The sequence below is a fragment of the Nicotiana tabacum genome, chromosome 11, assembly GCF_000715075.1.
Source record: "Nicotiana tabacum cultivar K326 chromosome 11, ASM71507v2, whole genome shotgun sequence".
Taxonomy (NCBI): domain Eukaryota; kingdom Viridiplantae; phylum Streptophyta; class Magnoliopsida; order Solanales; family Solanaceae; genus Nicotiana; species Nicotiana tabacum.
The window spans coordinates 13,846,753-13,859,846 of record NC_134090.1 but is presented as its reverse complement, the minus strand read 5'-3'; the positions used below and the strand labels follow the sequence as shown (position 1 = coordinate 13,859,846).

At 32.9% G+C, this 13,094-nt stretch overlaps 1 protein-coding gene across 1 annotated transcript; it reads left to right on the top strand.

Moving 5' to 3' along the window:
- The first annotated feature begins 12,161 nt into the window (after positions 1 to 12,161).
- LOC107823572 (SKP1-like protein 12) lies at positions 12,162 to 12,981 on the top strand. Its single transcript, XM_016650258.2, has one exon. The coding sequence runs from the start codon at positions 12,255 to 12,257 to the stop codon at positions 12,765 to 12,767; it is 513 nt and encodes a 170-aa protein (XP_016505744.1). The 5' UTR covers positions 12,162 to 12,254; the 3' UTR covers positions 12,768 to 12,981.
- The last annotated feature ends 113 nt before the right edge of the window (positions 12,982 to 13,094 follow it).

Below are 13,094 nucleotides of genomic sequence, written 5' to 3'. Positions count from 1 at the left end.
GCGGGCTAGAGTTTGGACCGGATTGAGGTGAGTAATGATTTTAAATATTGTCCTGAGGGTATGAAACCCCGGATTACACCTTGTTGTGTTATATTAAGGTGACACACTCGCTAGATGACGATTGTGGGGTCGTGCACCGTTGGGGATTGAGACTTAGTTCGTCCCGAATGACTGTTTTACCGTGTATTTGATTGAAAACTGTTTGCTATCATCATATTTTGGGCTAAATGTCATATTTGGGCCTCGTGCCAACTATTTGGACCCTTAGGGGATTTTTCTGATATTTCCTCACTATTTTGACTTTATACTTGTACTCAGTCATGCTATATTCTACTGTTTTTATAACTCAGTCATGTTTACTCTGTCTTAACACATTAAATGATAAATGATAATTTGGGCTGAACATCATGTTATACTGTTGCTCGGGTGACTTATGAGATTCTGACTGAGTAAGGTCGAGGGCTTGTGTTATGAGGATATACTGATTTATGATTATGAGGCCGAGGGCCTGAGTTGTACGCCACGAGGTGGCTTGATATAAGGCTGATAGCCTATTGATTATGCCACGAGATGGCTTGATATTGTGCTTGGGCCATAAGGGGCCTCTCCCAGAGTCTACATATCCCCAGTGAGCGCGGGTACCCATTGTGATATGAGATATAGCCCGTGGGGCTAGAGTTATTCCATGTGTTTCTCGAGGGGCTGATTCTATTGGCATTGTGCCTGAGGGGTGGTTCTTTATTTGCTTATCTTTTCTAGTTGCATGTCATTTACTTGCTTAACTGTTAAAAAGGTATTTTAAAGAAACTTAAACTGAGCTAAGGTGACTTTATATGTTTTCATTGTTTCATTGCTTTTACTGGCTTTATACTGCCTCTTTATAGCATGTTGATGTGCCTTTACGTAATTTCTTATCGTTTAGTCTTCATTTATTATTATTACTCACTAAGTTGGAGTACTAACTTTACTCCTTGCACCTCATGTGCAGATTCAGGCACTTCAGGTCCTGCTTGTGAGGATTGAGAGCTTCTAGCAGATTTTGGAGTTCGCTAGGTAGTTGTTCAGTGTTCGCAGCCTAGAGTCTCTCCCTCTTATCATTATTTCTTTCCATTGTCCTAGTTATATAATAGTTTGTGTAGACTCTTGCAGCCTTGTAGTTTTATGATAGATGCTCATGACTGGTGACACCCCGATATCGGGCTATGTCTATTCCGCAAATTGTATTATTCACCTTTATTTTGGAATTTTTATTATGTTAAAGACTTAAATTGTGTATTTTAATTGTTAAAAAGGAATTGGGTGTTGTGTCGGTTGATCTTGTCTTCACGAGAGGCGCCATCACGACCGTGTCTGGGTTTAAGTTCGTGACACAACTGAATGATGTATTTTTTCTTTTGTGCTTTCTGTCAATTTTTCGTGTTACTGGTATAACTGCCGCAATAATTTCTCATTGAAACAACCTATTCCTACTTTTTCCTACGTTTTTAAAGCTTGCTACAACCTTTCTATATCATTTTAAATCTACCTGACATTTGTTGGCATTGAAATTCTCCATACACGTACAGGGTCAGAGACTACAGACGAACATTGATGAGATACAGTCAGCAAACTGATTCGTCACTTGTGCTTGCGCCAGATAATGTACCAATTGTTGATATACCGTCACAATCTCCTATATGTGTATTTCATGCATGCTAATATGTGTACATATAAAGTACTTTAGTATTTTAAACCCAACTCAATAAATCTACTTATATCCCCCTCTTTCGCAGATACAAGTCTTTGAAGTGGAAGGTAAATTATCACTGCCAAATGACGACCAAGATTTCTATGAATTATTGTGTTCACGGTGCGGGCAGCAGTACAGAACTCATTCGCCCAAAATTATTCATTGTGCGAGCTGCAAACAACGTGCGATGTTAACACCCAGGTATTGCAATTTCGAGTCCAAGCATAATAAAATATGTTCATTCGACATCTTCAAACAAAAAAAGTATCTTCTGTCATTGGCATCATGAAATGAAATAATGTATATCAAAGAGATCAGTTAATTTACTTGATGCTTAAATTATATATATATATATACACACACACACACACATGCTTTGGCATTACATCATGAAACATTTAGTTTATGAATGTCTCTGCTTGTAAAACTTAATATGGTAGATTTGCTATTTCATGTTAAAAAAAATTTATTCCCTTGAAGACTTTTTACACTCCAGAACATAAAAAAGGGAAAACTGAACAGTTTCATGTTTCTAAAACTTAATTTTTTGGGGGATTATGGAGAGCATTTTCATTCTTTTCTAAGAAACCTGGCAAGTCGACTGTTGCTAACAACTTTTTTTCCTGTGGAGTTCTTAGTGTTAATTGTGGTTTTTTCTTTTTTATTGCTATTAGAGCACGCTTTGAGGTTGTAATGACAGACAACAGTTGATCAGTTGTTGCAACATTAATAGGTGAATTAGGAAAGAAATTTCTTGATATGACCGCCGTGGATATTTGTAAAATAATCTCCGTAAAGGTATGTTGTTGATGGCAATTGGAGAAACTTTGTTAACATTATGATGTTGTGAAAGCAAGTGTACTCTTAGTTCTTTCTATTCTGTCTTCCTTGATGTCTGCCTTTGGGTACACTAAAATTAGGCACAGATTGGTAAAACCTTTACTTTGAATGAACGAAAAAGTAAGGTGTCTTTTAATTTCTTATGAATCCCACGTACTTTATAGGCTAAAAAATAGTATATTACTTTTGACCACCATCTTGATGTGTTAAATTCATGTTTTTCTCTCTTGCAGAAATAACCATTACCTCTTGAGCATGTTCGACAGCGTCTTACTCATAGACTCTTCAAGATACAACTACGAAAAACATTTTCTAGAACTTCTGATATGCGATTGTTCATTGTATCCTACTTTGACAAGGAAGATTTGTTTCAGTTGCCCGCAGTAGTTGCCTCTGAAGAAATTAGAGAAACCAGTAACACTAAATTGGAAAATATTGCAATAGGGAAAGAGCTGAAAAAAGAGTTCGAAAGCAGAAAGCAGTCACTCGAATATGGAAAAGTTACATCTAGAGAAGAGCTGAAGAACGAGTTAACTACAGAAGGTAGTTCTTCTACCAAGAGGCAACAAACTGAATTGGAAAGCCCCCAAGAAAATATGAAGGTTAATAAACTCTATCTCTACTTTTTCATTACTACTTTTAACATGCAGAATAAATAACTCTAACAAAACTCAAAGAAAAATAGACATAACAATGATGGAAGTACCTGGAAAAGGTGAGGGAAAATTAGAAGATTTCCTCTTTTGATCATTAACATACTCTTTAAGGAACCATAGTAAAATCCCAGCAAGAGCAACTGCTGGACCGCCTATTGTAACAGCACTTCCTAACGGTACTCTTTTAAAATTCAAAGTTGCATCCATTTACTCGACTTCTATTTTCAATAGCACAGGAGAAATGAAAATCTACAAGCTCAAAACTAAAAGTATAAAGAGAATAGTAAGAAGAGGCATAGTGAAGTTGGTGAGTATGGCTATGAATGGAATATCAAGTGTCAATATAAACAAAAAAGTTCTTACATTTTGGAACTTGATATCCCTACAGTGTATGACTATCCCGCTCTCACCATTCCCTTACTTTTTCCTTTTTTTCTTTTTGTTGTGAGAAGAGGATGAAAATGGGGGGAAATGAGTTAAGATTTTATCAAAGAAGTCGTCTTTAGATTCAATTACAGAACGTGTCACCTCAGCTTATTCTTTCATTGTCTCCATTACTTAGCATCCTATTGTTCGTCCAGTAAATTAAGCTTAAAGAAAGCTAAAAAGTCTGAGTCTGAAATAGTGTAACTTTTCTTTTCTTTTCTTTTTTAAAATAATGCTATTATCTATTCAGAACTGTGTGATTTCTCGCTTGGTTACCTAGGATAGATTCTTCTATTTTCTTCTTTTCGTGATATGTGGCTTTTGTATTGTCTTTAGAATCAGAAAATGGTTGTCCAATTAGCTCAATCCTTTTTTTGTCTTTTCACTAACAGTAAGGGGCATAGTTCTTTTTTCTCCTATTAGAATTCGTCGGAATAATATTACTTTTTATGAATCTTTAGCATTTCATTCTGCTGTTAGATCAGCTCTCATAAGTTGTGTATATGTTTTAATGATAGTACTTGGTTGTACACTCAACACATATGATCCAATTTATATGTCCAAAAAAATAGTAAATAAGCTTACCAAATTTCGCTTACCTGCCTGTAAAGTTATTATTTTTCTTATAAGATTCTTTCAAGGAAGGCCCTCTTCTGGAGCGCACCATCTTTCAGCAGGTTCCAGTAATATTCCATTGGTTATGCGTGAAAAAGACTTCGCTAAGCCCGTCAGTTAATATAGAGTAATTGTTGTTGCATTCTTTATACCTAACAAGCAGTTGCTTATAATGCCATTCTAAAAAGTCTATATGTTGCAATTAGGTTCTGAATTTTCTCCTATTATACAATATTCTTTTCAATATAAAATACTGGTATACTTCAGTAAAAACATTTTCTAGCATGAGATTCCAATATTTCAGTATTTCTCTTCCGCTCTTACATTTACCTTTTTCTTTGCAGTCTGCGCGTCTTTTGGAGCTATGTACATATGTGTTTCAAATCCGCCAGCTTATGTGCTACAGGTACCGCAAATACAACCTACTACCTTTTTTATCTACCTAATTACTTTGTCATATGCCATTATTGACATCCTTTTGTTTTCCACTACTGCAGAAAATATGGACAATGCGCTTCACTTTGCGCAATTTACTGGCATGTACATTTACATTTTTGGTTAGCCAGTGAAACATAACGGTCTTGTAACTTATGTAAATATGTAAATCTGTATTTTACTATAATATATAACTCATTCCCTATCAAAAAAGTTATTTATTATTTTCATCAAAAAAATATCAGTTGCTAACTTATGAAAATTGGGTCCGGGCTCAGCACGAGCCATTTTCCACTAGTGTATATATATAAGTGTCTTACTACTACACGTGGATGGTAGATAAAAATGAATTCTTCTTGTTGTGTCCAAAGTAGGAGCTACAGTGGCGCTAAAAGAAAGGGCCCAACGTTAATCTCAACTTGAGTTGGCCAAAATAAATCTTGGAATTAAAAATTATTTCCTTACCTTTTTGAGTTGGATAAAGTAGTAGCCCCCACTTCAAATTGATCCAGCCAACGTCATTGTTAAGGTGGAAAAAAAAGAAGCCGTCATGAAATAAAGTAAATCTAAACTAATACTTCAGAACTCGTCTTTGAGTTTCAACAAGTCTACGACCCCACAAATTTTGAAGTAGGAGGCATAGGCATATAAAAGTTATTGGATCTAAATTTATTAAATAGATTATATTTTAAATTCAAGATATTTTAGTCCAAATAAATTTATTGGGCTAATATAATTAGATTAATTATAGAAATCCAACATATATAGATTAAATAAAGGAATTTTTACCTCCTATAGCAAAGGTTAACACTTTATTTATTTTAAATAAATACCATTTAAAAAAATTATATTCTATAGATACCTTTTAAGGTTTATAGCAAAATATTTAATTTTGGTTACCTCGTAGCCCTAAGCCACTAAATATGTTAATCAGTTACAATTTTTTCTTTCTCTCTCTACTTTGATACATTCCATTCTCTTTCCCCATCCCTTTAAAATTTTCGATACTCTTACTCTTCTCTGTCTAATTCGCTTGCGAATTCTATCCTCCATTGTTAAAGTCGATAACCACCATTAATTGATTCCTCGATATCCTTCATTAATTGATTCCTCAATATCCTCCATTAATTGATTCCTTCTCTGCTACTGAGTAACCAATATACCTGGATTGGTCTCCAAACCAGCCAATTCCGTTAAGAGGCAAGAAAGCAATAGAGGAAGACATCTGAAGAGCGGATCACTATATATATGAGTAGAAGACTAGATGATAGGATTAGGCAATTACTGAGAGTATATTTTTACTGTTTAGCTTTGTAGATTTCTAACTACCCCTATTTTTTTTATTTTTTTTTGGATCCATTCTATTAGGATTGAGTAGCAAGTGTCAGATCCTCCATTAATTGATTCCTTCTATTCTACGGATCAAGAAGTTGTCTTGCGGCAGCGTATTTCCATGCCCGCAAACATCAGCGTTATTGTTGGAATTCTAACGGGGACTGTGTAGCAAGTGTCGAATCCGTCAAGGCTTTTCACTGTCGTTTTCCTTCCCATTCTCCTCCTAAACTCGTTCCTCATTGTTGTATAAGCTGGCTCCACTAACCTCGTAAATACCGTTCCTGCCAATTGAAAAAATTGAGATATGGATGTTGTAGGATGATTTTCTGTTAATATATGTTTATGTATTTTCATGTATTTCATTATATTCATTGTCTTTTTTCATTGTAATTCAATGTATCTGGTTGTATTCCATGTATTTCATTATATTCACTGTCTTTTTTTCTCATTGTATTTCAATGTATCCCGCTGTATTCTATGTATTTCATTATATTCACTATCTTGTTATATGCCATGAATGTATTCATAAGTTTTTTTAATTAATATAATTTATATATTCAGATGTATTATATAATTTCTCTGTAGATTGCTATGTTTTTGGGTATTTTTCGGTTGAGAATCTTTTTTATAACTGAAAATACAAAATTTATGTGTTATAATTGAGTTTGTTGAGTTATCTTAGGAATCTATTATGTTAATTGATTCACTTTTCCTTTTAAAAACAGTGGCATCCCCTATTTCACGCCGTGAATACAATCGAATACAATAATTTGTCCAGCTGTGATCCCATGTTTCACTCCATGAATACAGTCGAATACACTCGAATACAATAACTGATTAGCTGGACTTTCCTGATTCACACCTATTTTTGCTACTGTATTCATGAATACAATAGCTTAAATACATCAAATACATCGTATAACCACATAAAAGGTATCTATAATCCGTAATATAGCAAATGGTATCTATAGATGACTAATTACTACTAAAAAATAGTGCTTTATGAAAATTTCCCTTAAATAAATAAGTCTTAATCCATTGGGCTAACCCATTTAATTAGTCTACAAGTGATGAGTCCACTTCACTAAGCCCAAGATGTAATCTTCCTAGAGGCCCAATTTGGTGTCACGTGTCAAATGACGTGGCACGCCAAGTCAAACGGAAAAGCCAATAGGATCATGCCACATGTCAAAATGACAAAGCATGTCTAGTCACATTAAAAGGCCAATGAAATCACGCCACGTGTGCAAGTGACATGTTCTAGCCAATCAAATGCGGTCTTGTCACACTTCAATTTGATTGGTCGAAAAGAGTTTGTTCTCATCACAACTCTTCCCTCTCACAACTATAAATAGGGGTTTTCATAACCCAGAAAAGACACCAGAAGTTAGAATAAGAAGCAAGAGAAAGTTTGTGGAACAAACGCTATAGATTTCTCTAAAAGCTTCAAGCATTCAAGTGTTCTAAGGATTAAAAAGATCAAGCCGAAGATTTAAGAACAAGCCGCAAGCCCTTGGATTAAAAAGATGTCAGGATCAAGATCAGACCTCAAGCACTTGGATTAAAGTAAAATAAAATTCAAGATTAAGCTCAAAAGCTCTTTTATTTACTGTTGAAAAGTAGAATCAGATGATTCATAGAGATTGTAACATTCAAATATTCGAAATAAAATACTACAATTATTGCAATATTTTTCGGTCTTAATTTTATTTTCTCGACGCAATTTATTATCTACGGACACTTTTCAAAATAAGCTGATTCTAGAAATTTGGCCAAACAGACTATTAGAATGACCTTCTTAGTGGTTACCATGGGCGACTAACTACTATAGACGATACAAAATGGGATAAAATATAATATTTTCACATTTTTTATGATTGAGTTATTTCATTCTCTTCATGAATATAATCTAACGTAACTCATATTTCTTATTGATTTCCTGATTGTAGTATGTGGACAACTCATTTATTTCGCAACTAATAGTTATAAGTATATTGATCGAAATGAACGAGTCATTAATAGTTTGAACGGGCCGGGTGCACGATTGGTTTGAATTTTTCAATTATCAACCAAATTAATGGTGTTGAGTTTTTAAACTTATAAATCAAACCAAACCAACAAAGTCGGATTTTTCAATCTCGATTTTCTCAAGTTTTTGAATTTTTTTCTGGTAAAGTCTTCATAACACAAAATATATAATTTGTGCTCCAAATATTTATTTAGCTCTAGTAAAATACAATTCTATAATGCATTTTCCAAGAAAATAACATAATAATATAAGATAAATCATAGTATTATACTAAAATATTCAATAACAAAAATAATAAAATGGCTTAAAGCAAATATTGCTAATTAATAAGCTATAATAAAAATTAATATAATCTAAAAATACTATATAGGTCGTACTCAAAAAATATAGTTAATAAGTACTGCTAATTACATAATTAAGCACTAAAGAAAAAGATAAACAAAGTTATGCATTTTTGTTATGAACAAATAAAGTAAAAACTAAAAATGTCCAACACTATCGTCATTCCTGGTGCTGAATTGAATTTTTTTTGTTAGCATTATTATTGATTTTAACTTTGTTGGGTTACTACATTTATGGCTTATAAAATTTAGGAAATTTTACATTCTATAGCTAAATAATGCACCCTATTTATTATAAACTAAAATATTTTAAAATATTATTATAAATATATACAAGTGATCCCTCAATTCTCTCTCCATTTTCCCTCTCTCTTCGGCAAGGTCACCTTCCTCTCCAGCGACTCACCCCGATGGCTAGATCTGTTCAGATTTCTGGCGACTTTGATTCAAATTTCTAAAAGCTCAATTCGTAGCCATGGCCAGATCGTAAAAATTGCACGGGGCTCCTTATTTGGTCGCCCCCATTTAACATATACTCACTTTTTAAAAAAGTTTTAATTTGTACCCACTGTTTAAAAAACTTCAGGCCTCTTTCTCCTCCTCCTCCTCCTCCTCCTTCGTTTTTTGAATGCTGAAGCTTGAGATATTGTTATACGTTCTAGCTGATGATTCATATATATCTGCTTGTCCATTATGTTCAGTTTGGTCTTATTCACAATAATTTAACCTCTTAGATATTTTAGCTTTACAGGCACATTGGTTTTTGGTTCTAATTTATCTGTTGTAACTTGTTTTCAGTCAAAAATATTTTTCGTTCTTTAATCTTTGAAATGAATAACATCAATCGTTGTTAATCATGATTTATTAAATTAATTATTGTTTAGAACTTTAGCTCTAAGAATGCTGAAGTTCAACAGATACAAAACAAACGTCAGCCCTAGAATTCTGAATTCATCACAAACAGAACAAAGCTTAAGCTAAAACATGCTGAAATTCAGTAAATACAGAACAAAGCTTCAGTTGAAACATGTTGAAGTTTAGCAAATATAGAACAAAGCTTCAACTACTAGAATGTTGAAGTTCAGCAAATACAAACAAAAACTTCAGCCAAAACATGTTATAGTTTTATTGAACTGAAGTTTGCCATATGAACTCAAGTTTGCGCGATTGCCTTTGCAAGTCAAGTCAAACGTCATGCAAAAATATCTGAAGTTTTGCTATACTTCAGGCAAAACATTCTAAAGTTCAAACTTTAGACATAAATTTTTGCTACTTCAAGCCCGTATGTCTGAAGTTATGCAAAAAGTGGGTACACTTGCAATTGTTTTTTGCAAAACGGGTATAAGTTAAAGGGTGACCTAAAAAGCGAGTATAAATGCAAATGTCTCGACCAGATCTATTCTCCTACTCCCTCTTGGCTTCCACCATCGGGAGTCTGCCATCTCTATCGCGCCTCCGACTCTTACCTCGATGGAGAGAATAGATCTGAAACTTTTCGGCACGGATGAATTTACATCTAGCTCTAGTAGCTCGGTGAAGAGAATAGATCTGAAACTTTGGTAGATACAATGTGATAATGTAGTCTCAAATCTAGCCGGATTTTTGTTTGTCTCCATTTTTAGTTTTAACAGTGTATACAGTATTTTGCTTGGCTGAAAAGACACCATCTCCGGCAAACTTTCTTCTCTTCTTTGCTATTGAGTTGCATATAATGATACAAATACATTATATTCTGTATAAATACACTCAAATACATTGTATTCTATACAAATACGTTATATTTTCGTATGTATTTATGTATTCCGAAGGTTATTGTTTATGGTAGATCCCTGTATTTTTTAAATTTTTATTGTTTGAATACAACCGAATATCACGATTGTTGTGATTTTTTGTTGTTTGAATCCGTCAGATAGTAAAATAATTAAGAATGAATATAGCTGAATTGAATACAGTGTATACAACCGAATTGAATAGAGTGGTATACATCCTATTTCTTGATTTTTTGTTGTTTGAATACAATTGAATTCAATATAGTGAAATTGAATACAATTCAATATTGCGTTTTCCGTTATTAAACAACTGTAATCCCTATTTTTTTAGGCGGATTACCTCATTGTATTTATAAATACAATTGCGCGAATATATGGAATACATAAATAAACAGCTGTAATTCCTATTTTTTTTTAGGCAGATTACCTCACTGTATTTAAGTAATGCGAATAAATGTAACAGTTGTAATCCCTATTTTTTAGGCGGATTACCTCACTGTATTTATAAATACAGTCGTACGAATATATGAAATACAACACAATAGCAACAAAATTGTAGCTGCGGCTAGTAAATATGGATAGTGTAGCTATAGCACGTTAATAGCCACTTAACTATGGTGGTTTCTGAAAATTCCTCTAAAATTTATTTACCATTCAAGAATGTTAATTCCAAACTTGAAATAATACGTTAAAAGATAAAACTGTAAAAAAAAATTAAGAAATATTTATAAATTATATTACAATAAATATTTATATGTATAAAATATTTTTAAAAATTGTATAATGTGCTATCGGGTTGGTTTGATTTCGTTTGACTTTTTTAAGTTAAAACCAAACCAATTATGGTCGGATTTTCTTTCCAATACTAAACCAAATCAAACCAAATCACAATTGAATTTTTTCCGATTTGATTCAGATTATCGGTTTGGTGCGGTTTATCGATTTTGTTTGTACACCCCTTGTTTGAACTATGAATGAACCATTACAATTTTGATAAAGCAATTTATATTAAGAGTATAATGGAACTGTAAATACAACTTTATTAAGTGAAATGTATATTTTTAGCCGCTCCAAAAAAATAACCGATAAAAAATATATTTTATATATGTGTATTATATACAAACAATATATATATATATATATATATATTAGGACGAGCCTTATCACGACCCAAGAAAGATTATGCGGAATATATATATATATATATATATATATATATATATATATATATATATATATATATATATATATATTCCGCAGGAGATCTTGAAGTCTTGTTACAGATTAAAGTCCTAATAAAAAACGAATCCGCTCCCTCCCAAGTCAAAAGTCTTCCCGCTTTTTTTCGGGGTTGGGCATATATATATATATATATATATATACCCATTTGTATTAGAATAATTAATTATTTCGAGATAAACTTCATCTCGTAATCCTTTACGTACACAGTATCACAATCAAAATTCTGAAAAAAATAAAATTATCACACTCCTATAAGAAGGGGAGCACCCAAAAATACTAGAAGCTAAGTGACAAAGGAGTGTAATTCCCCCAAAGAATTAATATTAAATCAAAAAAAAAAAAATTAAATTCCAAGCCTAGTAAATAAGAGCCCGTTTGGACATAAAAACAAAATTACTTTTTTCCGAAATTAGTGTTTGGCCATAAAATTTTCAATTTTCATTTAAAAATGAATTTTCAAAATATTTTTGAAAATTAAAAAAAACTCCAAAAAATTATTTTTCAAAATTTTCACTCATATCACTCACAAAACTACAAAAACAAACCAAAATTATATTCATGTCCCAACATAACTCTAATTTTCAAATACCATTTTCACTTTAAAAAAATCACTTTTTCTTTGAATTTTACATTTCAAACGCCCACTAAGTTTCTTTTCTTTATAACTTCAGAAGTTTCTAGAATCTTTTCATGATCCAATAAAATAAAAAGGAAATCAAGCCCTATAAATACCCCTCCATCTTCCATCTCCAGTCTCCAAAAATACTCTGCCCTTTTTGAGTTTTACCTAGGGTTTTGTAATTCCTTTCAATTTCTCCTAAAATCTTCAATCAATCAATGGCCGCCTCCTCATCAGCATCAACAGCAGCATCTGCTGAGAAGAAAATGTTGATCTTAAAATCCTCCGACGGCGACGAATTTCAGTTAGAAGAAAAGGCCGTCGTTCAATCCATAACCATAAAAAACATGGTGGAGGACGATTACACTCTCATTCCGCTCCCAAACGTCGATACCAAAAACCTAACCAAAGTTACAGAGTACCTGAAGATGCACGCCGATGAGAAGACGGAGTCTAACAAAGAAGAAATCGAAAAATTCGACAAGGAATTCGTGAATGCTACCTTTCAAGACCTGTTTGAACTTGTATTGGCTGCTAATTACCTTGATATTAAGGGTTTGATGGATCTGTTGTGTCAAGCGATTGCTGATAGGATTAAGAACAAGTCGTATAAAGCTGTTAGGAAGATTTTCAATATCACTAATGATTACACTCCAGAGGAAGAGGAAGAGGTTAGGAAGGAACATGAATGGGCACATGAAGGTGTAGAGTGGGACGAATCTACTGATTAGGGTTTTGTTTATGGTTTTGGTTTTTAGGGGTTTTGAATTAGTTAGTTTCTGGAAACTTCTCTCGGATTATTGTGGTTTTAAGTCAAGATTATCTGATCTCTGTGTTTTGATATTTTTCCGTATTTTCAGAGTTGTAATTCTGGATTCGTAGTTATTCCGCTAGATAATTGTAGTATTAAAATTCTAATTTCATATATCATCAATTTTACTTTAACGACCAGAAAGTGATACTAATCTATTTTGGGCATTCGGGCATTCTATCGGTTTGAGTTGGATATGAGATTTTTGATTTGAATTTTTGATTTTTAGATTGCAAAAATGACTATC